Consider the following 25,437-nt stretch of genomic DNA (forward strand, 5'->3'; position numbering starts at 1 on the left):
TGGAGAAGTATCTGTTCAGGTCTTCTGCCCAATTTTTAATTAGATTGTTTTTTTTTTCTTTGTTGAGTTGTATGAGTTTTTTATATACTTTGGATATTAACCTTTTATCAGATGTATTAACAAATATCTTCTCCCAATCAATTGGTTGTCTTTTTGTTTTGTTGATCGTTTCCTTTGATGTACAACTTTTTAGTTTGATGTAGTCCCATTTGTTTATTTTTTCTTTTGTTTCCCTTGTCTAGGGAGGTATATCCAAAAAGAAATTAGAGTTTACTGCCTATGTTTTCTTCAAAGAGTTGAGATTTTATTTAAAGTATAATAGCAAATCATTGAAAGGTTTAAGTAACTTGAATAAAATAATATTTTTCTCTTTTATATTTGATGTTATTTTTTAATTATTTTTACAGATTCTCATTTTATGTAAGTGCATAAATACGATCATATTTTTTAAGTGCAGGTTCTATTTTCCTTTCCCCTTTTTGCTTGTGTCCCTGTCCCATTGTTCTCCCTTCCTCTGCTCACATTATTCACCCCACCCACCCTCTTACTAACCAGCTATGTATCCTTCCACTTACCAACCTTCTCAAATATTCCTATGCATACATATATAAATATAATGTATACACACATTTGCATATGTTCCTGTATGTTTTATAAAAACAGGACCACATTATGAGGCTACTGCCAGTATAACACAGAATATTGTTTTACAGCAAAATATATATATATATAAAGAGTACACTCTAAAATAGTGATAAAAAATGTACTAAATATATAAATCAATAGTATAGTCGTATATTATCAATATCATGTATTATGTACTGTATATAACTGTGTGCTCAGCTTTTATACAACTGGCAGTACAATGGGTTTTTTATACCAACATCACCACAAACACGTGAGTAGTGAGTTGCTCTAGGAAGTTACAACAGCTACGTCACTAGGTGATAGGAATTTTTCAGCTCCATTATAATCTTATGGGACTACTGTCATATATGTGGTCTGTCATTGGGTGAAATGTCATTAAGTGGCATGTGACTGTGTATGTAATAAAGAAATTTATTATAAAGAATTGGCTTACGAAGTTATGGAGGCTAAGAAGTCCCAAGATCTGAAGTTGACAAGCTGGAGACCCCAGAAAGCTAGTGGTATAAGTTCCAATCTGAAAGCCAGCAGGCTCAAGACTCACAAAACGCCAATGTTTCAGTTTGAGTCTGAAGGTCAAAAATGACCTTTGTCCCATCTCAAAGTAGTCAGGCAGGAGGAGTTCCCTCTCACTCACAGGAGTGTCAACCTTTTTGTTGTATTCAGGCCTTCAACTGATTGAATGAGGGCCACCCACATTAGAGGTGTGATATTGTGATATAATAAATATATATTCGGTCTCTGTCCCCAGTTCCTCACATAAGGTTTTCTAAAACCCTTGGAATTTCCTGAGTGATAGGGATCCAGAGGCATTATCTTTTGATATTCATAACAGACCCCTTCAATGAGTTTATGCTAATAAGGTGACTCTTTGTGAGCCCCTAGATAGCTTCAGGATGGGGGCTGGAACCAACCATGTGTTAGAGGGTCAGAACTCTCAGCCCTATCTATCCCTTGACCTCCAGGAAGGGGACAGGGGCCGGAAACAGAGATAATTACCAATGATTTAATTAATCATGTCTACATAATGGAACTTCCATAAAACCTCCAAACGACAGGGTTAAGAGAGTTTCCTGGTTGATGAACATATAGAGGTGCTGGGACAGTGACATGCACAGAGAAGGCATGGAGGCTCCACACCCTTTCCCTATACCTGGTCCTATGTATCTCTGCCATCTGGTTGTTGCTGAGTTGTATACTTTATAATAAACCAGTAATACTAAGTAGAGTGTTTCCTAGTGGGTTATTCTAACAAATTATTGAACCTGTGAAGAGGGTCATGGGAGTCCTTAATTTAGAGCTGGTCAGTCAGAAGTACAGGAGGCCCAGGACTTGTGATTCGTGTCTGAACTAGGGGCAGTCTTATGGGACTGAGCCCTTACCTTCTGGGATCTGATACTCACTCCAGGTAGATAGTGTCAGAACTGAATTAAATAGTAGGACACTTAATTGGTGTCATTTGGTAAATTAGTTAGTGTGAGGGAAAAAATCCACATATTTAGTCTCAGAAGCGTTGTAAATAACATCATATAGGAGGGCAATATGCTTTGTTCAGTCTGAGTCAAATGTTAATCTCATTCAAAAATATCCTCACAGACATTTTAAAATTTGGAATACCTCCTTGTAAATTACAGATAATAAATATTGGCATATTCTGCCCCTCATTTTAAAAAATAGCCTTAAAAACTATCCTTAACATTCTGCATTATGCTAAAAGTCTGGAAATGTGATCTAGGAACTCTTCCATATCAAGCTCACAACAGGTGTGATTTACCTTTTAATGAACACTCCAACTGCTAGGTGAATATTTTGGAGGACAGGAGAAATGGTATTAAAACTAGTTAAAAAACTATTGTACAAATCCAAGTGAGAGATGATGGTGTTTTGTGCTAGGATGTTGAGAGTGGACACAAATAGTAATTGTAGTAAGTTGAATAGTGCCCCAAAGGTCACCACACATCTGAAGAAATCCTCCAATATGTGAATCAAAGATTAAAACAAACAAAAGAAACCGTGATATAACAGACAATGAATGAAAAGAGAAGAAAGTTTTATTAAAAAAAAAAACTTTACTATCCTTAGAGTAATAAGGGAAATACTGTACCTGTAAAAAAAAAAAAAAAAAACCAAAAAAAAAACCAGAATGCTATATTTTTAAAAATCTGAGAACATGAAAGAGCTGTTAGAAAATAATAGAAAATTTTAAATCCGGAAGGAAAGTTTGTATTGAAAGTTGTGGAAATCTCCCCAAAAGAGAATAAAGGGACAAAGAAAGGGATAATAGGCAAGCAAAAATAAGAAATTTAGATGAGCTTAGGAAATCCAAGATCTGAATAATATGAGTTCCAGAAAGTGAGAAATGAGAAAATAGAAGAGTGCAAATTATAAAAGAAATTCTAGAAAATCTCCAGAACCTGTAGTTTTTCTCAGAATAAAAGGCCCACTGCCCAGAATGATAAATTAAAAATGACCCATACCAAAATATGTCATTGTAAAATCATCACTGAGAACATGAGAAATTCAGATAGAATCGTTTCAGGTTTCTTATAAAATAAGAATCAGAACAGCATCAGGTTTTTCAATAACAGTACTGGAAGCTAGAAGACATTAGAGCATGCCTTCAAAATTATGAAGGGAAATGGTTTCTGGATTAGAATTTCATACCTAGCCAAACGACCAAGTGTGAAGGTAGAGTAAAGATATTTTCAGATATACAAGGTCTCTAAGATTTGCCTCCTAGGCACCCTCAGAAAGCCACTGGAGTATGTAAACCAAAGAAAAGAGACATGGGATCCTGGAAACAGGGATCTAACCAAGGGTAGGCAGCTGTCTATCAGCTCTAGAGAGAAATCCATCAATATTGGAGCAGCAGGATCAGGGTAGATGAGTCCAGGAGGATAAAATAAGAGAAGAAAGATAGAACTAATAGATAATCGGATAGGCTTGGCTGTTTGGAAAGTGAATTGAGGCATTTTACAGAGCTATCGGAGGAAGTAGAAAACTTAGATACAGACTCGAACAAAGCTAAGAAAAAAAAATTCCAGGAAAACAAAAAGGAAAGCAATAATTATAGGACAGCATGTGGCTCAACAGTGAACAATGTTTATGTAGCTATAACAATGGAAACAACTGAAAATGGGTGTAACCAAAAATATGTTCAAATTATACATTAGCGAGATGAAGGGGGAAATGTGTGTGTGAAGGGTAATATAAACTTTATAAAGCATCTAAATCTTCATTTTCCAGGACAATATATAACTATACCTTAAAAGGATAAATCAAAATCATAATATAAACATGTTGTTTTGAAAGATAGCAAATACTGTGAGAAACAGCTAAAAGGGTTCAAAGTGGTTACCTCTTTGTAATGGGACTCTAATATTAAAAGAAGTTGATCTACATTGTCAGAAAAATGAGGGAGTAGGAACAAGGAATTGTTGCTTTTCATTACATGTTTTTTTAGAATTATCTGACTTCTAATAGGTATACATGAACTACCTTGATGCACTATAAATTTAAAACCTTTAAAACCGGATAATGATCAGAGCTTTATGGGGAGTGTTATGCCTCTTTCCTTACAGGAGACTTTGCAACATGTGTGTGGCAAGAGTAAAGAACTTAAAATGTTAAAGTCAGAATCAATCTCAGTCATCACTCAGTTCAGTTTATAGATGATGAACTTGAGTCTCAGAGAAGGGAAATGACCTTCTAAGGGGACTCCACTGGGAAGCAGCAAATCAAGAACAAACCAGAGCCCAGGGCCTTTGCATCCAGTGGGATACAAGGAAGCCATTGAAAGGAATCCTGAATGTTATTAGGGAATATTCACCAGAATATATAGTATGACAAAAGCTAGGTACATGACAGTGTAAAGTGCTACCATTTGTGCACAAAATGGGGCAAAGGTGTTATTTACATGCATGTTATTTACATCACTTTCTATTCTCTTTTTCTGTTTATTTTTCTCCATAGCACTTGTCACCATGACTTTGCTGCTGTTGTTCATGTATTGTATTTCTCCCCATTAATATATAAACTCTATGAGAGCAGCCTTTATTTAGGAATGAAGTAAATATCTAAGTGTGTCCATCTTGCCCCAAAGGAATTAATAAAGAAATGAATCATAATAAACCTGAAATTTGCATTTTAGGAACTTATAATCTAAGACACACTAGGGAAATTATATATATCCACACACATATTAGTCTATAAAATGAATGAACGTTAAAGTCATTTCATCATATGTGGCAACCCAAAAAATAGAATAATTTCTAAACAAATATCTCCCAGTGCATAACACCTTCAAAGTAGAAACTATGAAAAACAACCTATTCATTACACTGATGATTATAGCCTGTGACCTATTTTTCTGAAAGGGTTCTTACATAAGTTCTGGACATTTGAGCTGGGAAGCCAACTTATTGGGAAGCCAAATTATTGTCATGAAGTTGCTTAGTACACATAGATTGGAATCCAAGGCGGTGGGGACCACTGAAATGCCATAAATGGCATGGAGCTTTTAGCCTGATGTGTCCATCTTCTCCCTAGGGAACCCCTGCAACTGGGATAGGCCAGGGTGGCCTCTCCCTGGACAATGCTGGGCTAGGCTAGGCTCTGCCAACTTCTGCTTCTGAGTTTCTTTTGTCTTGCCTTTGGTTCCTGTAGCTCTGATGATCTGCTCATAAGCATTGTCTCACATGGCTCACATACCTATCTGCAGCTGTTCTTCAAATGTATGAAGATTTCATTGTGATAAATAAAATTCAGATTCATGTAATGTACATTCATCACTTTATAATAGCTCTTTATCATTCGTCTTTTGGGACAAAGGATTCTAAGTAAAAGGGGTAGGGTTACATGATTTTTTAAATATTAAAATAGGTTGATCTACATTCTCAGAAAAATGAGGATCGCTGTCCTGAGCTGACTATCTACTTCTGTTGTGATGTTAAACCAAACAGATTAAAATACAATTAGTTAGATTTCTGCTAATCATATTTCAGTTCCTACATCACCTTAATTGATGTTGGAGTGTTTCCACAGTTTTGTAGTTTCCTGATTTACGACCACAGATGGTTAATTACATCTACTATGGATTTGACAAGCTAGGTTACTAAAGGTAATCTTAACTCCCTTCAAAGCTTTTGGGAATCTCTAAGGCAAAAGAAATAAGGAAGGGGAAGAGATTAATTCGGTTTCTAGAAGAAAGAGTAGGTTTTGAGATGGAACTTAAAATTTTGACAGCAGAATTTCAGAGAAAGCACTTTAGGGGCTGTCGAAATGGCTAAAGCTCATAGGGAGGGACTAATAATCCCACTGAGAAGCCCATAGAATGTATGGGACTAGCGTAATTTGAGACAAGGCGGACTGAATCCATGCTATGAAGGGTTTCAAACGCCAAGCTGAGGCGTGAGACCCTATGTCTGCGAGCATTGGGGAGCCATCGAAAGTTCTCAGCAGGTGAGTGGCATGACCGGATTGGCCACCGGGATGATGATCAACATCACAATTTCTCCCGCACTCTCTTCTGACCTCTGCCCACCCTTCAGGCAGGCTTCGTGGTAGTCGTCGGTGGGGTTCTCGGACTACGCCAAGGGCAGAATCTTGCGGGGAGAGCGGGTGAAGCTTCCCCAGCCTGGCCCAGGCCGGCAAGCCGTCGCCGGGCGCTGCACCTGGGCCCGGCTCAGCCGCCGATTGGACGGCTCGGGGTGACCCCGCTGTATCGCGAGACGAGATTGGCAGCGGCTGGGCCGCATGTACCCCCGCGCTGGCTTTGTACCCGGAGCCGCCTGCCGGTGCTTTAACAATGGGCGGCGCGAGAGCCCCGGCTCTGGGCCGGAGCTGAGGCCGGCGCTTCGCGGCCGACTGTCCGCAGCATGAGCGGTGCCGGTGTCCCCCGCACGCTGGCGGGGCTGGGACTGTGAAGGCCGCGGTTCCGGGTAAGGGAGGCCGCCGTGGGGGCCGGCAGGCCTGGGCTGGGCGCCGGACACCGGACCCACCCGGCCCGGCCTTTTGTTCGCCTTTCTGGGGCCGCGCGATTCCGTGCGCTTCTCGGGACGAGGAGGGGGCGGGCTTGCGCGCTGGGCCCGGCGGGTCCGCGGGGAGGCTCCCGCGGAGGAGCGCGCGCCGGACTGTCTGCAGCGGGGACTCGGAGCCGTGCGAGCGTTCGTCCCCGAGTTTCTCCGCGGGAGGTTTTCGCCTCAGGGGGGCTGTTGCTGGTGTCAAGTCTCTCCGCTACTCAGGGCCGGCGGGAGAATTCGAAGCCGGGACGCGGGGAGCCCGAAGCCGGTCCCACAGACCCTCTCCAGCTTTCCGGAGCACACACTCGGGGTCGCACGGTGGGAACTCAGGCCCCAGTTAGTCCCCTTTTGCCCGGCACCCAGTCCGGCAGTTTTCAAAATTAGCCAGTTCCTCCTGGCACTGGGTGGCTCGGGCCTTTGCTGTAGCGTTAGGGAATTGGTTTGAATCATGCCAGTTTTTAGGACGAGTCAGGTGTAGATGAAAGGTCACCTACGGTGATCTGAGGTCACACCCCTTAGCGAGTGGGCGCAGAGGGCCTTATGGAGGGAGCTGGCAGTGACCGCGTCTGGGGTTTGTCTTACAGACTGAAGTTGCCGCGTCTGGCCAGGCGCGCCTCCGGATCCCATGGAGCTGGAGGGGCAGTGGTGGCGGGGACAGTTGGCTGCAGATATTCATCAAGCGCTTCGGTACAAGGTAAACCTTGATGCTTGGACCTTTCCGTTCCGTGTCTTGCGCCAGATAGTAAGAATCTCGGCACCCTGGAAAGTGAGGTTCTTTAACCACTAGCTTCCAGACCAGAAAAGGCGAGTTTACTTATTTACTCAAGGTTAATTAACTTCTTGGGTTTTTCCCTGGCAACTTAAATGAGGACAGGGGCGAGGGGGTCATGATAGTTGCGAGAGGGAAGGTGTGAAAAGACATTCTGATGTTCTTGTTTCCAGGTGGAACAAGGATTTGATATGGTATTTAAAAAGATGTATGCGCTGGCTTTTTATTGGGCAGAGAGGCCCTCCTTGTTCTATAGTTGCTGTTGTATGCAGCTGTTATGTCACATTTGTACATAAATAAGTCCTTCAGCCTTTCCACTTGCTTGCTGTGAGACTTTGGATAAGTTACTTAATTTTCTATTTCCCAATTTCCTCATCTGTAAAATGAATAGAACGTGCCTTATGGGATGATTGTGAAGATTAAATGAGTTAATATTGTACATGTGCTTAGAACAGTGCTTAGCGTATAGAATGCACTAAAAAAGTCATTTGTTATTCTCTACTCCTGAGGCCCCAAATTTGGAGCTGCTCAGAAAGCCTTAAGATAGAAGGAGTTGGCTGCTGCTTCCAGCTGATATCAAAGGCAGAAAGTAGACCTAATATACTTAATAGCTATTGGGAAGAAAAATATACTTTTCTGGCACAACGCACAGTGTATTGTTGCTCTTCAGTAACAATTTTCTCTATGTCATGCTCAATAGGGTCAGTTCTACCTCTTTGATAACCGGAAGAGAGACCAGATCCAGAATTATCTCTAACTTGACTCAGTTTCACCTTTATAGAGAGTGCCATTTGTTAGGTATAGAAAATTAAGAAGAAGCAAAACAGCTGACTCTTTAATAAAAAGGATGCTGACTGTTGGAGTTGAGAGATCCAGGGATGATAATGAACTTGTATCTAAATTTCTTTTGACCAGGTTAAGTAGATTAAAAAACCTAATTCTGACTTAAATTGTTAACAATTGTACCCTCTTCTAAGGTTTGAGATTTCTAAATGCTGCTTATTCTGACATTCAGTCTCTTGGACACACTAAACGCACGTCAGTCCCCTAAGAGGTCATTTGCACCACAGAAAAGTCTCAACTATGGAATGGTTCTTTGGAATGTTAAGAGAGTTTGAGCTTTTCCACTTTGAAAGTTGTCCAGACACTTAGGAGATTGGGGGTGGGGGAGCAGATGTTGCCTTTCAGTTTTAAATGTTCTTCTTTTCTAAGTATCAGCTCTTTATCTCTCTGGTATGTGGTGAAATTAATTATGTATTTTTTTAATGACATGAAACTTAAAAGATTTTTCTTGGTGATTTCCCTGGTTTTTGATTCTTACATTTTATGTTTAATTTTAATTCTGAATTAATTTTTATCAGATGAGGTTGGAAGTAGATTTTCTGAATGATTTTGTGTATTAGGCTCTGGGGAGGATCCAAGGACTAAGACACAACTGTACAAAAGTCGCTTATGAACTATCAGAGGACAAGATAGTGCAGGCTCTGAAAGAATGCCTCGGAAAGTTATCTTGAGCCATTTGTGGCATGCTATTCTGGGTTGTCTTTATTTTTTTAAGCATTTTGTAAACCACATTTTTCGTGATTTCATATAATGGCCACACTTTATAAAGAATTCATACTGATCAGTAAAACTTGAACATATGGAACTGGAGAGAGCATTGTTTTATAGTACATTGAGGAAAGTTAAAATGAACTTTTCTCGGGGGTGGCTCCATAGTGTAGTGGTTAGCACCTTTACACACAGAAGGTCTTGGGTTTGCGCCCCGGGTGGAACCACGGACCATACCCTGAGTGCGCCGGGGACGCCAAGCTAGGCCCCCAGTGCGCCCGGGGCTCCCCAGGGGCGCCAAGGTCCCGGTGCGCGCCGCAAGCCTATTGGGGGAGACGCCCCGCCTTCAGAGATCCAGTTCTTAAGGGGAAACGGCAACATCCATAGGTCAGGGGTGGAAGTGGGGGCGGTAATCAAAGGGGTGGGGGGGACTTTTCTCATAAAAAATACATGTTAATTCTAGTCTGTTAAGTAGATGACTTAGTTGGATAATCGTATGCTTGTTTATTTACCATACTTGAGTGCCTACAGTGTACAAGGTGCTATGCCAGGTATTAAGAGTGTAGCAGTGATGGAAACAGGCATGATCCTTGCCTTTATGGAGTCCAATATAATATAATTAAAGAGTTATCTAGATTTAGGTCTTCCTTTGGGCAGTTGCCATTAGGAAACTATGAAAGGTGTTCGATGTTTAAATCCAAGGTTTATGGAATAATTGTTGTGGCTAGCATTGTGTCTACTAGGGAAGAGTAAAAATTTCCACAAATAGAAGTCCTCTTTAACCCCAAATGCCAGCTATACAGTTTTTTGTAAAATATAATTACTTTCCCCCTCCCCCCCAAAAAAATCCTACAAAGCAGCTGTCCTTTTATGCCGTGTCATCTTTTTCTTCTCATTGTTTTGCTATTTATACTACTGTCTTAGGATCTTGGGGGAATATTATCCTTTATGACAAATGGAAGCAATGTTAGCTTTGTGAGAAACATTAACTATTCCATGGAATTGTACTTAGACTTGTGAGTATTCCTTCTATGCCTTTATTTCCATCCTGGCTGGACACTTAACCCGTTCTGGGAAGAGGATGGCACTTGGGTTGGTGAGCTGATGAGGACTTGAGACTGAGAATGGACATGACAGTTCAGGTCCCTCTGTGCTATTGTCCCGTGAGATCCTGAGAAGCAGACAGGAACAGGAGTGTTCAATCTAGGGGATCAAGAATAGACATGAGAAGAAACTCGTAAACTGAGATAAGCATAGGTCATTTTCTCATCTTTGTGTAACTGTAGTACCTGGAGAAAGAGAACTATATCTGACATCCCCTGGTAAGCACTGCATTTTATCATTTAAAATGATAAGAAGAGAATGTATTGGACACATTGTTGAAAATCTCCTAGTGATGGCAGCTTGGGGTTCTTGCTTTTGTTTTGTCTTCATGTAATAAAGTTAACATAGATAAAAATAAAGTCCACCAGTGTTTTCCAGCTGTTTCCCATCGAGTCTTGAAGACCTTGTTCAGGCCTCTCTTGCAGAAAGCCTACTCTGGCTTTCTTTTCCCAAGAACCCACCCCCGATCTAGGTTAGATCTCTCAGTGTTCCTGTAATGCCCTGTGATTACTGTGTTCTAACAATCTGTATTTTTGTTCACCTGCTAGAGAGAGGCTTGACACTTTAACATCTCTTATCCATGAGGTTAGCACAGTGTCTGCTATATGGGAAATGCTCAATAAATGTCACCTGATGACAACAAAGAAAGGTGAAGTTTGAAATTGTAACTCATTTACACCATTGTAAAGATCTAGACATGGTAAAGGAGAAAAGAAAAACCCTAAGGGCTGCATGAGAAATCGGCAGGTGCTTTTTATTTGGAGAAGTTAATTTTTTTTCTTATCTTCAAAGAGCCAACTCCACCTAAGCCAGTGGTTTTTTTCCCCCCCTCAATAGCATTTGTTTATTCTTTTCTCACTTATACAAAAATTAAAAACATAAAATGACCCATTAGCCTATGTCCGAAGTAACTACTATTAGTATTTTTTTTAATTTTAAGTGATATTTGCACATGGCTAAAAATTTTTTCAGATATTATAAGAAGGATTAAAATGAGCTTTCCCCAACCCTCACTATTTCCTGATCCCCTAAGGTTACCACCATTATATTTTTCCCCTGAAAAGATACCCAATAAATTAGTAGATATACAAATAAAATTTTTTTATTGTTGATACAAGAGGTCATAATATGTTTGCTGTTCTGTACCTTCCTCTTACTCCAACCTCACTCAATTTATCAAAATTTTCCATATCAACACAGATAAATCCACTGCCCTTTAGTTTAATGTCCACATTTGAATCAATGTCCCATAATTTAATCAGTTCGCTCTTGATGGATGTCAAGCTTTTTTTAATTACACGTTTTGTGATAATTGTAGATTCACATACAGTTGTAAGAAATGGTACAGAAAGATTCCCCTTATCCAGGTTCCCCTAGTGGTAATTCTTGTAAAACTATAGTACAGTTATCACAACCAGGATATTGACAGAGTGAACGTTTTCTATCACCACAAGGATCTCTCCTGTTACCCTTATATAGCCAAACCCTCTTTCCTCTCACTCTCATCTCCCCCTACCCTTAACCCCTGGCAACCACTAATCTGTTCTTCATTTCTATAATTTTGTCATGTCAAGAATATTAATTGTATAAATGGAATTATATGTGACCTTTGGGATTGGCTATATTCATTTAGCATAGTTTCCTGGAGAGCCATCCAGTTGTTGGATGTAAACTTTTTTATTCCACTATATTGCTATTAAAAACAGTGCTGCAAAGGACTATATATATATATATGGTAAATGGTGTTGCTAATTTAAAGGGTATCTGCAATCTGCATTTAAAATTTTTTATATTACCTACTGCCCTCCAAAAGGTTATATTATCAACCTGACCAATAATATATGAGAGTTCCTATTTCCACTCTTGATATCATAAACAAAAATTAAGAAATATAATCTGATAAACGAAAAACCATATAATTCTTTAATTTTGAATGAGATGAAGCATCTTTTATGTGTTTGGCCCCATTTCATCTATGAACTGTCCATATCTGTTGTTTTTACTTATTGATTTGGAAGAGTTCTCTAAATAATAAATTAGCTCTTTATCCTATGTGTCAGAAATATTTATTAAATTCATCTAATCTCCCCTGATTTGAAATACCATTGTTATCAAACATGTTCTTCTATTCAAGAAAAAGGAATATCTTTCCATGTATGCAAGTCTTTCATAGTCCTTTGAATTTTAATGTTGTTTTCATGTAGTGCTGGCATATTTAGATTTATTTCTAGGTGTTTTAATTTTTATAGTTACCGTTGATGGAATCTTCTATTTTCTAAACAGCTCTTAGTATGCAGAAAAGCTATTTTTTTATATTAATTTTGTAAATAGTCATCTTACTGAATTCTTACTGTTTCTCTTTATTTTTCTGTTGATTTTCTTTCTTTTTTTTTCTGAATATAAATCCTGTCACCCAAAAAGTAATAACTGTTTCTGAAAGTGACTTTTTTTTTTCTAATAGTTAAACCTTGTCTTTCCTTTTTCTATTTAGATCGACTAGTATTCACAGAATAGTGTTAAATAATATTACAATAGTTAGCATTAGGATGCTAATCCTTTTATTGTTTCAATAAATGGATTGAAACAAATGAGATGCTAGCTTTTATCTATTATTTCTCCCAGAGTCACCTTTGTCTAGATGCTGTTTTAGCATCTGTCAAGATGATTGTGCATTTTTATGTGTGAATTTTTATTGTGACATTTATTAGTAGATTTTCTAATATCAAACCATCCTTGCATTCCTTGGATGTACTGCAGTTGATAGTAATGCACTCTTTGGATACATTACTAAATTACATTGGATAGTATTTTATCTAAAATTTTATATCTTATTAAATTGGAGTGATATGTAACTTCCATTTTTTATTGTTGTTAAATGTGCATAACAAAATTTACCATTTAAACCATTTTTAAGTATACAGTTCAGTGACATTAGATATATTTACATTGTTCTACTATAACCACTGCCCACCTTCATAACTTTTTCATTTTCCCAGACTGAACTCTATACAATATTTCCCCATTCTCCTTGCCTTCCAGCCCCTAGTAACCACAATTCTACTTTCTGTCTCTATGATTTTGACCACTTTAAATACCACATCATACAATATTTGTCCTTCGTGTCTGGCTTATTTCGTGTAGCATACCGTCTTTGAGATTCATCCATGCTGTAGCATATATCAAAATTTCCTTTCTTTTTAAAGATGAATAATAATCCACATTTTGTTTATTCATTTATTTATTGATAGACACTTGGGTTGTTTTCACCTTTGGCTGTTGTGAATAATGCTGCTATGAATGTGGATGTACAACTATCTGTTTGAGTCCATACTTTAAATTCTTTTGGGTATATACCTAAAAGTGGAATTTCTGGATCATGTGGTAATTCTACATTTAATTTTTTGGGGGGGCGGCGGCATTAGAGTACTGTTATTCACAGTGGCTGCACAGTTTTATATTCTCACCAATACACAAGGATTCCAGTTTTTCCACATCCTTGCCAACATTTATTTTCTGTTTTCTTTTTGTTTTGATAATAGCATTCCTAATGGGTACAAAGTGGTATCTCATAATGATTTTTATTTGCATTTCCCTAATGATTAGTGACATTGAAAACCTTTATATGTGCTTATTGACCATTTGTATATCTTCTTTGGATAAATATTTATTCAAGTTTGTCCATTTTCTAATTGAGTTGTTTGTTTTTTTGTTGTAGTCGAGTTGTATATATGAGTTCTTTATAAAATCTGAATATTAACCACTTATCAGATATATGATTTGCAGATATTTTCTCCTATTCTGTGGGTTACCTTTTTTACTCTGTAAATGGTGTCCTTCGATGCACAAAAGTTTTTAATTTTATCGAAGTACTTTATTTTTTTGCCTTTGCTTTCGGGGTCATATCCATGTTATTTCCTTCTATTGTGTTATCTGTTGGGATCAGTATGACACTGATCTCATAACCTTTTCATCTTTCTCTGTGCTCTGGAAATACTTTAGTAGTATAAATTTTCTAATTTTTAAAGGATAAGACCATATAATTCTGAGATTGAACAGTGATAATGGGGAAAATTTTAGTTGTATGATAGGATGATCACAAAGGAGGGATCATAAAACTGCTGAAGGGGAAACAAAATTAGAAGATACTAGTGTGTGACTACTAATCTCTACCTTTCACATCCCTGTATGTAACATACTTAGAGTATGTCCACTTATCTGTTAATTCTCACCAAAAGCTTTGAGCTTCTTGGAGGGGTTTTGTGTATGTGATATGGTTGGTTTTTGAGTAAGGATATTTTTTCTTAAAACACCTGATAAAGAAAACAGGGTTCTTTTATTTAAAACTTTGCTTGTATATACCCATTCCATGATGCAAGAAACACCTATAATTAGTCATGTCAGAGGTGATTAAGAATAAGAAGAAAAGTTTGATTTAAATTTTAAATGCCATTCATTATTCTTCTATTCAACTTTCTGTTTTTATTTTTCTGTTTCACTCATGGAAAGTATGCTTTAGGTACTTTTAACACTAATATATGAGAGGTGGGGGTGGGAGTCATCTTTGCATTGTAAGAATACTTTTCCTACAGGCTATGTTAACTAAATGTTGTTCCTCTTGATTTAGGAGCTAAAGTTGCCCTCCTACAAAGGCCAGTCCCCTCAACTAAGTCTCAGAAGGTATTTTGCTGACTTGATTGCCATTGTAAGCAATCGCTTCACACTCTGCCCTTCTGCTCGACATCTTGCTGTCTACTTGCTGGACCTGTTTATGGATCGGTATGACATCTCTATCCAGCAGCTGCATTTAGTTGCACTTTCCTGTCTGCTTCTAGCAAGTAAGTATGAGTTGGATATACATGATTAGAAATTTATATTGTTTATAATAAATTTATGTAGAACTCAGTAAAATATCACCAGATTCCATTCTTCCAGTTTACTAGTATCAGAAAATTTATGTTGAAAGTGTTCCTGGGCACTGTAATTTTTAACCAGACATTAAAATGGGGCTCTAGAGTCTTTTAAAAACATATGTGCCTAATTCTTACATCCTGAAAAGTTTGATACAAATGTGTAGGCCACCCCAGATGTACTGACTAAGAATCTACATCAGGTGGCCTAGGGATTTTTTAACTTTTTAAAACTTCCAGAGGTGATTCTGATGTACCTTTCCAATTGAGAGTCACTGCCTCATTCAGGAGCAGTCAAGCTCCACAGGAGATACTTGGCAATGTGTGGAGACGATTTTGGTTGTCATAACCTAGGAGGATGCTACTAACATGGAGTGAGTAGAAACGTGGGATGCTGCTAAACATCAACAATGCATGGGACAGTCCCCCACAAAGGATTATGTGGCCCAAAATGTCAGTGGCCGAAAAATTCTGTCTAAAAGGTACCATACTCATATATTAGATTACCTTCTACTGACTACATAATGAGATGGCTTGCTGTTATACATGTGAAAAACCTTTGCTTATGTCGTAGACACAACTATGTAGTAGGCTGTAATGTAGAGTTCTGATATAGCAATACTTGTTACCCGGTGCAGAATGATGTTGGGCCTCTTGGTGCCTCTTTCTTACAACATCTCATACCTCATTTCATTGCTTTTTTGTACCCCGACTGAAGAGAGAGTGAATAAAGGAATCGAAATTGAGTTTTTCTTCTTTTAGTAATGTGAAAAGATTGTATTTGATTTGGAAGTTGAATCCATTTTGTAGTTTTTATGTTATTCATGTCATTGCAATAGAAATTTAAGCCCCACTTCAAAGTAGTATGTAGAAATATCTGCTGCTAACCCCCACTTGATGGTTTGGTATCCAATGTGGCTGCTCTCTAAAGAACATTTTCACTATACCGTGCCACCAGAGTTCTTTCTATAACACCTTTGTGCTTTGACTGCAGATAAACCTAAAACCAAATGCAGACCTTTGTGGTATCATTTTTGATACTAATCTTTTCTCAGATTTTTTTTTTCCTATCCTATTCTTCCTTTGATCTGATGAGCTCAGCTACTTATTTTATCTCCTTGAAGGTCTTTTTATAAGTTATTTCACATCCTTGGTGGACCAGACTGGATATAAATAAACACAGCCCTAGTGATGACTTCCCACTGACTGTGGGTAAAAGTAGAAACTCCTTAATGTAACATTTAGAACCTTTCACAAATGGTTTCTTGTTATCCTACAGAATGTTAGTTTATTATGAGATCAGTTTATAGTAGAGAGACACTAGAAATCAGATATACAAGTAATGCTATTTTAAAAACTTGGGATCATTAATGAAAAATAATGTTTTGCCTGCCGTAGCCATCACTACTATCCTTTTACAACTTCCAGGCCCCTCCTACTCTATGCCTCTGATTCTTAAAGTGTGGTATGGGCCAAGAGGGAGACTCCTTGGTAGACTGAAATTATGAATGATATATAGTCAGTTCATAGACTGACTTACATTTGTGACTAAAGTTTACTTACTGGTAACTTATTAAATGAATTAGGGAATACTAAACTAGATATTCATAAACAACATTTTACTACCAAAGTTCACTAAGGACTCTAGTTGAATAGTAAGAATTCTGGCCACCGAGCAATGCTGGGGAGTGGTTCTAAATTCATACAATTTCTACAATATGGGGAAAAGATTCACTTTATTTGTGTACCATCTTAGGTTGGTTGGGATGCAGTTTTCAATTGTTCTTATTTTTAAATTACCACTATTACTTTAACATCATACTCAATTTATTTTATTGAATACTATTTGATTTAATCTCTGTGGTAACATATAGTTGCTTTTTGCTCATTTTTGAGGAGGTAGGCTTTAGGATTTTTATTTGCTGTGGTTCAAATATGAGTTGTTTATTACCTATTAAAAAGTCAGATACCTCTTCCATTTTAACACCCTCTGACCTCTCTTTCCCTGAGAGAGAAGAATTGCTTTTACACTGTTTCTTCTCCACTGGAAAGTGAGAAAGTGTGAGATCAGTATCCCCCAGGGTTTCAGCCCCTCCCAAGTAAGCAGTGGTCAAAAGAGTTCAAGCTATCAGTTCTATACAAGAAATCAAAGAAGCTGGCTCTTAGTAGCAAGCTGCAGTCTTTCTTCACTTCATCTGTAACTTTGCTGCAACAGAAGTGCTTAGGATGCTTATAAATTGGTAGCCTGTTTTCAGTATCTGATAATCTGTTTTAAATTTGTGGAGTTCATTGTAGTGTTTCTTTCTTTCATTCTTATACTCTGTCTTCTTATATTTAAAACCAACGGCAGTTCTCCAATTAGTTATCATAAACTTTATTCAGATAATGCTTCGCTTCTCACAGAATGATTGAATGCTGTATGTTTCCCTCTCCAAGCTGTTTCCTGCTTTGGGATGGGGAGCCTGTTATATAAAAGTGAAGAACAGTTTACAGCCAACATGACTGGGTGACTGTCGGATTCCAGTTATTAAATAGGTTGGGAGGCCCTTGGTATAGTTTGGTCAAAGATGGATTTCAGCTTTTTAGTTCCACGTACTAATGCGTATCCAGCTCCCTGAGTGTCAACACTATTTAGAGGTAGAAGGAAAGGGCCTGCAAATTATCTGATTGGAGGGTGGTGCATAGTATTGTAGAGCAGGAATTATAGTGATGGATTTGCCTAGGTTTGAATCTCTTGTCAGCAATATGAATTTCAACAATTCTTGAGTCTCAGATTGCTTTTCTATAAAATAAAAGTAAAGACACTTATCTTACAAAGTTGTGAGGATCAAGTGGGATAATAAAACCACATAGAAGATTGAAATATAAAAGTTTAGAATCACAATGATTAATTCTTCCATAAGCTGTTCTATAATCTTTAGTCAAGGTCCCCAGCTCTAAGGTTCTGGCTCGTTCAAGAAAAGACTGTTTTATCTTGGGAAATTCTCAAATTTCACACTTTGATGTCTATACCTTGGCTTCCCTTGGCTTCTTTGATCAGTGTTGACTTGTGAAGAGCATGAAAGCAATCTTGGAGATGAGACTTTTGATAATTTGCTCAAGGTATTGGGGAAATAAGAAATCATATTGGACTCAAGATGAAGCCAAAAGTGAGATTATAGACTTTTAGTAGTAAACATTTGTGACAAATGCTGGTTCTCCTTGCTCATCAATACTGGATTGACAAAGCTTTTTATTATCTGATAGGTGAAAAAATTGAATCTCACTGCTGATTTGATTTATACCTCAATTTTAATGAAAAAAAAATCGTTTCTTCTTGTGAATTGCCACTTCCTGTTTCTTATCCATTGTTCTGCTAGACTAATAACCTTATAAATTTGTGAGAATTCTTAGTATACATAAGGATGACTTCTTACTTTGTAATAAAAGAACAAAATGTAGGTTGGCAGAGCTCACAGTGACATCTGATCCTTGCCCTCCTACCACATACCTGCCATTCTCTGCTGGCTTTGAAAACATACTAGTTTCTAGGGCTGATTTGAGCATTTCCTATAAAGGAAAGACAACCTGATGTTTTGTTTCTGTGGCCTCTAATTCTTTATTGTCTGGGAAGCAAATGTGAATTTCCTGTGCCCTTATTTCCTGTTTGGGGCCTTTATCAATATAATCACATGGCTTCTGGCATTTCCTTTCAATTGAAGAAACTGAGCTTTATGATCCGTATGTGGTATTGTGGATAAGTAGATTTAAAATACCCATATACATAGCATTTAGCACAACAAAAACTATCACTATGAATGCAGGTACTCATTGAACCTGTCACACATTTTGCAATCCTTTGATATCCATGAATCTGAGTATTTATATTCCTATATATGATGAAAAAGTTCCAAAAAACTTAAACTTGAATTAAGATCCCAAGTATGGTATTTATGCAGTGTGCAGTTTATTTTTAATGTTGTGAATCAAGATGCAAGACTTTCACACTTGTTATAGCCAAGTACTTTAGAAATATAGAAACCCCATAGGTGTTTAATAATATAGAAGTCAATCTATTTTGATAATTGTTGTTCCTATATTACCCAGCGCAATACTTCGGTCTATCAGTACAGATTTGAGAATTCAAACATAAGTCTTCCTTTTGTTTTTATTTTTAGTTTGGCTCAACTTATTTGACCTTAAATGAATTGGCCAACCTTGCTAACTTGGTTTCTTGAGCTGTGAAGTTGGTCATACACAATTTTGTTTTCAATGCTGAAAGTTTCAAGGAGATAATATGAAACATTCTTGATCTTTGAACAGTGAATTATGGTGTATTAATTTCTTCAAAGGAACTTCAAACATGATATACACTTATTAATTTTTACAGTATTTCTTTGAAGTATACTGCCAGTGTTGTTGCTGCTACACAAATGGCAAGGCACTTTGAAAGCTTTAATGATTCATCCAGAAGGACTGAACTAAATTCCTAGGTCATTCTACTGTTATAGGAAAGAAATTCACTGTTCTCAGTATATCTTTATGCAGTAATGATGCTCGATGACTGTGCCATAAAGACCACTTTAGTGCTTTGAGCTATACTGAGCATCTGGGCTGAGTGACCATTGCCATGACCATTTGTTGTAGCAGCTTCAATGTATGGTAAAACCATCTCTTCTGGTTTCTATTGCTTTGGCAGTCATTCCGGCTCTTCTAAAAAAATGTTTTTAAATAAATAAAATTATAAGATTTCCAAGGAAACTAAATATATTGAAATAGTTATCAAAATAATAGAACAAAATTTTCATATAGTAATATGTAACATTCTAACAACTTATTTTGAACAAATATAAGTGTAAAAGCTACTGTGAGAAACCTATAATTGCAATATAATAGGACTGTTTTAAACCTTAAAGTAAAATAGAGCATAATGCTATGGATGGTAAGAGGCTTTAGTTATAATTTCCATTCTTGTATAGACCACCACGGAACAAAGACCCAAAGAGACTTAAAGACAATTCTTTGGTTCTGTTGCTGCATCTGAATAATCATAATAGTACTTGATAGTTTAAATTTTTTCCAGCCATGAGTTCTAGAAATACCTAAAATGAATTTTTTATATCTATGTTTGTATGTATATGTATAGCTATATCTATATATATGCTTGCTTGGAAATTAAAATGTAAGGTGGCATTTATTCTATCGAAAAATTATTCTGAGGCTGGAGAGGGAATCCTATTCCTCAGCTTGTACATGTGGATAAGTATTTCCTGAAAAGAAGTGAATGCCTAAAATAATGAAGTTCTGCCATCAGAATGTCTTTACTCCTATTCTGCTTTGAGTAAGGGGATATAAAAGTGCATATAAAGTCTCCCCCACCCCCTCTTTATTTTTTATTTTTTTGGTAACAGATTAGCTAGGATTTTGTTTTCAATTCAGAAGAAGAGGGATAGTTTTTTTGTGGAATGATAATGCTTGTATTACGTATTTACCCAGTTTTTCCCCAGATCTCTCTCTCTCTCTGGAATGTGATTGTGCTGAAAATAGGCCAAGATGAAACACTTGAAGTTTAGCTATTTGTGATTTCAAATAACTTTATGGCATTAAGTTCTCTAAACTTTCTTTTATTTGAAAATAATTCTTTTACCAACTACTACTGCCTCTCCCCGCCCCCCTCCCACCCCAGAAAGAAATTTTCTGAAAAGATTCAGCTGGTGAGATTTGAGAGTTCTTTTCCATTAACATATGACTTTTTTCATTACACAATAGGACATAGATCAAAATGTTTACATGTTCCTTTTTTTTTTTTATTGGGGGTAGGGGATGGAGGTATTGGGAGATAAAACATGCAAATATAAGAACCACAGACTTTTGATATTATTGTATCTGCCCAAGGTAGAGAAAAGAATGTCTTTGGATCTAAATCTTTGCAGTAAGACAGCAAATCTCATTTAAGTGACTAGACCTATAATGTTCACTTGCCTAACATTTTCTCTCTATTTTTTTCCCTTTCCTTATAAGGTAAATTTGAAGAAAAAGAAGATAGTGTGCCTAAGCTAGAGCAGCTCAACAGCCTGGGTTGTATGACTAATATGAATCTAGTATTAACAAAACAAAATTTGCTACATATGGAACTATTATTATTAGAAACCTTCCAGTGGAACCTTTGCCTTCCAACAGCTGCCCATTTCATCGAGTATTATCTCTCCGAAGCAGTACATGAAACAGATCTTCATGATGGCTGGCCAATGATTTGTTTGGAAAAAACTAAACTCTACATGGCCAAGTATGCAGATTACTTCCTGGAAGTATCTTTGCAAGGTGAGTCATTGTGGATACCAGTAAGTGACTTGTGAGCTTGTGACTTATGTGTTCTGTTTCTTAAGTTCATTTTTGATGTCTCCACAGATTATGCCTTTCTAAATTATGCACCTTCTTTAGTAGCTGCTGCATGTGTGGCTTCTTCAAGGATTATACTTCGTCTTTCTCCAACGTGGCCTACAAGACTGCATCGTCTTACTGCTTACACCTGGGATTTCTTAGTGCAGTGCATTGAACGGCTATTGATGTAAGCCTCTTTGTTTTTGTGTTTATAATTTCTCATTAATATTTTTCTTCATGTATAAGAGGCCCTTAAAGCAACTTCTCAAAAGCACAGAGCTTTTAGGGGATTTGCTCCAACAGCTGCCATGAATAAGCTGCTGTAATCCAGGTATAGGTTGTCATTAATATTGAGTCTGAGTACCTGACAAGAAAAGGAGCTGCTTGTATGTGAGCCCATGATTCCAAAATCAGTCCTAGCAAATCTTGCCTTGGTCCCCATTTCCGCATCTTTGAATTGTTAGGCTCCAGGATGTTACCAGAGTAGCAACCGCATTTAGGTGCTTTTTGTGGACATATCTCCCAAGCTGGACACAGCCCTTAAAGCTACCAGCAGCCAGTTCCCAAGGTTTGTAGCAAGGGAAAGAACTTTTAGAAGGGTAAGAGTGAGATCTCACTATTCTTGGAATTACGGTGATAGTGACTCCTGTCTAGGCAGTCGGACAATCCATAGTCAGCTATTGAGGAGTTGGGCGTGGTACGTGATTTTTCTTACAAATTCTTCTCAAGGAATATTAACAGTTTCCTTTCTCTCCATGTCGCAGTGCTCATGATAATGATGTGAAAGAAGCAAACAAACAAAGAGGACAGGCAGGACCTCAGCCAGCACAGCTAAGTGTGTTCCAGACAGCCTCCCAGCCCTCACGGCCAGTTCACTTTCAGCAACCTCAGTATCTCCATCAGACTCATCAGACCTCACTGCAGTATCGCCATCCTGTGTCAGAACAACCAAGCTGTCAGCAGATTGTATCTACTACACACACCTCATCTTATACACTACAGACATGTCCTGCTGGCTTCCAAACTAGTGTTCAGGGCCTTGGGCACGTGCAGACTGGTGTTGGGATGTCACTGGCAATACCAGTAGAAGTTAAGCCCTGTCTGAATGTTTCTTATAACCGGAGTTACCAGATAAATGAACATTACCCTTGCATCACTCCATGTTTTGAAAGGTGATTTTATGCGAAGGTAACACCTGATCCAAACTGTTTAGTGACTTGAAGCTCTTGGGGCAATCTTTTGGTAAGCTTCTCTAAAGGGATTCAAATTGCATCAGAACTCTTCAGATACTAGCACCAGGAAGACTGAATATCCTTTTGAATGCACCATGAGTACCCGGGAGGACTAAGCAAACACTGCAAATACTTTAACAGTATGTATGTCACATTCTCTTAAATCCCTATATGACAGAAATTTCAAGCCCCAGATGATGGTCCAGATATTTCAAAAATATTCAGAAATGCAACAGAAAATCTGGACAGACTCTAATTCACTGTTTTAAGATTTGACCTGTGGTGGGCTCTGGGCCTAATTTGGCTTATATGTCAGAGATTAATATTTGTCTGTGGACTTGCCAAACAGTCTTTTTATGAAGGAAAGTTACAGTATTAATTTTTGGAGACGTCCTTTTTTTATTCTGCAGTTTGGAGTTATATTTTTGATCTACAAATGAATTTTTGATTAAGTTTAAACTCATGAATTGCTATGCTATACTGATCTGTGCAGTAAAAAAAAAAAATTTTTTTTTAGATGACTGTATAACTTCCTTTCACAGATAGTATAGGGGTCTGGATTTATTTACTAAAATTAAGGGTGGAGTAGATCTCATCTTAAAATCATGGTCATAAATTTTGTTGGATTTTTTCCCCCATAAGTGATCAACCTCAAATCTTTAGACTTAAAACACATTAACTCAGGGAATTTGTACTACTTGGAAACACTTAACTGTAATGCAACATGTTTTGGGAATGTTATAGTATGAACTACCTTTATAACATAGGTTAAAACACTCCTGCTAGATGTGTTTTCAAATGAGAACATAGTTGTAGCCCAGAATGAATGAAATGATGTTTTCTAACATTCATAATACATATATAGGTTTTGCATTTCTCAGTGCAATCAATGATTTATACTCAGATTTGATATTACTCTAAAAAGATTTTTTCAAGGAAAGATAACTATAAAATGTCAATACTAGAATAAAGTCCTGTAGGGTTTTTTTAAGTGGCATGTGGCCAGGGTAGTTCTCAGGTTGTGCTAGAGCAGCACTTTCTTATGTGTAAGACAGGTTTTATAAGCAGCCGTTGAATCAGTTTAACTAGACAGAGGTACTGCTTACCAAATTCAGTAGCCATTTTCATTAGATTGGCCCCAGAACTGCCCTGGGACATTTCACTGTACTGGTAATGAGTGAAAACAGCAATAATAAATCATTATAGGAAGGGCAATTTGGGGGTAAAGAGTTCAGAGGTAGTAAACGTAAAAAGTAAAAATTTAAAAAAATCATTGTAATAACTAAAACTATACATTGTGCTCTTAACTGTGGGAGAAGAGAGATTTGGTGAAGGGAAGCTTTCTGATTTAAAAATTCGTAAGGTCTGTCTTTTTCTTTGTGTTTTTTAAAGATAGCACTTGAATAGAAGGGAAATTGCATGGCAGCTATGTGACTGCCACAATATGCATTGAAGACAAACTTATTATAAAGATGTTGTGGGTATGCAGCAGGAGTCTCTGTAAGCAAGCCAAATGGCTTCTGTTAGGAAGGGAAAGGACTCAGTACAGTAATAAAATGATCTAGATGGTTCCAGTGGATAAATGTGGGTGGGTGACTTCTGCCAGCATGAATTCTTAGGGAATGTCCCTTTCCTTAAAAGAAAGGTAACTTTTATAGAATACATAGGGCATGATATGGATTTATTAGTCTGGTAGATCAAAATAAACCACTCAGGTAAGAACACTCACTCATGGCAGTTTTCAAGCATGAAAATTGTTTTCTGAAAGTACCACTTTTCCTCTTTATAGATGGCTGCTAATTGGATTTTGGTAGTTCTTACCTCAAGAGAACTTGAATTATTTGGGGGAAAGTAGATTCAAAAGGAATATATCTTTCACATTCACATTCAGAACCCAGAAACCTGGAGTCCAATTTTCAGTATTTTAACTACCTCAATAGTACTATGAATGTAAAATATTGGGATAGAGATCCCAACTTGAAACAACAACCGGTGCCTATGGTAATTTAATGTCTTGTCAAATGCTTTTATTGGTTGGTTTAAATGTCATTCTTGTTATAGAAGAATATGCCTTTTTTAAAAGCTTATAATAACACTTTCCCAGTTTATATTTTAAAAAGCTAAAGAACACTGGATTAATCTTTTTGGGGGGCGTAGAATAAAATAATTGGTTACTATTGCTGCATACCCAGGGTAGGGTGGGGTGGAGTGAATGGAGAACCAGAACTATTTTAAAAACATTAGGTTTCAGTATAAATACGACTCACAACTGCTAGCTTTGGAGGATGTGGGTGGGGGGAGTTATGTGGGGTTTGTTTTGTTTTAATTTATTGATTAGTCTTTAAAGTAGGTCTTTTTTTTGTTTTTTTTTTTTTGAGATTACCAGACCATCATTAAACATGTACTGTGAAGAGATTAATGATATGTATGAAGGGCTTTACCAAAGTCCACAAAATAAACACTACTCAAGTACAGACTGCAAACCAAAATGTATCTGTTATGACATTAATTGCAAATGGCAAGTATGGTGCTAAAGTCTACACCAATGGAATTAGATGAGTGCTATGCACTTAATTTTAAAATAAAACTAGTTTTCAGTAAAATGGTTTTGGTGTTTTGTTTTAAGTATAAATTTGATGTATACTTGCAGCTTCATTGAACCATGTCATCATGTAAGTCGGACGTGGCATCATAATTATACTTATTAAGAACCATCCAGATGTAGAAGATAACTGCACTGGCAGGAAACATTTGTCCATTCATTATGTATTCCATACTGAGCATCAAAGCCCACAAAAGCATATTGGACACAGCTTTGGACTTTTTGAGCTTAAAATCAGTTGTTAGTA

The 25,437-nt window shown here is 37.4% G+C and overlaps 1 protein-coding gene across 2 annotated transcripts; it reads left to right on the forward strand.

Annotated features, from left to right (window-relative positions):
* The first annotated feature begins 6,294 nt into the window (after window positions 1-6,294).
* On the forward strand, window positions 6,295-25,191 carry CCNJ (cyclin J). Of its 2 annotated transcripts, none has more exons than XM_011373970.2 (6): window positions 6,295-6,584; window positions 7,250-7,359; window positions 14,714-14,924; window positions 20,997-21,296; window positions 21,384-21,543; window positions 22,121-25,191. In XM_011373970.2, exons 2-6 carry the CDS (start codon window positions 7,291-7,293, stop codon window positions 22,530-22,532), a joined length of 1,152 nt encoding a protein of 383 aa, XP_011372272.1. In that variant the 5' UTR covers window positions 6,295-6,584; window positions 7,250-7,290; the 3' UTR covers window positions 22,533-25,191. The 2 variants fall into 2 exon arrangements, with proteins under 2 accessions (XP_011372272.1, XP_011372273.1); XM_011373971.2 differs by having other exon boundaries at window positions 21,420-21,543.
* The last annotated feature ends 246 nt before the right edge of the window (window positions 25,192-25,437 follow it).

The sequence above is a fragment of the Pteropus vampyrus genome, unplaced genomic scaffold (genome assembly GCF_000151845.1).
Source record: "Pteropus vampyrus isolate Shadow unplaced genomic scaffold, Pvam_2.0 Scaffold238, whole genome shotgun sequence".
NCBI classification, from domain to species: domain Eukaryota; kingdom Metazoa; phylum Chordata; class Mammalia; order Chiroptera; family Pteropodidae; genus Pteropus; species Pteropus vampyrus.

Bases quoted from the DNA above. Each gene is read 5' to 3' on its own strand.
- CCNJ (XM_011373970.2), top strand. From the start codon at position 7,291: ATGGAGCTGGAGGGGCAGTGGTGGCGGGGACAGTTGGCTGCAGATATT. The intron at 7,360-14,713 runs GTAAACCTTGAT...CTCTTGATTTAG, and splicing joins ATCAAGCGCTTCGGTACAAG to GAGCTAAAGTTGCCCTCCTA. The intron at 21,297-21,383 runs GTGAGTCATTGT...ATGTCTCCACAG, and splicing joins CCTGGAAGTATCTTTGCAAG to ATTATGCCTTTCTAAATTAT.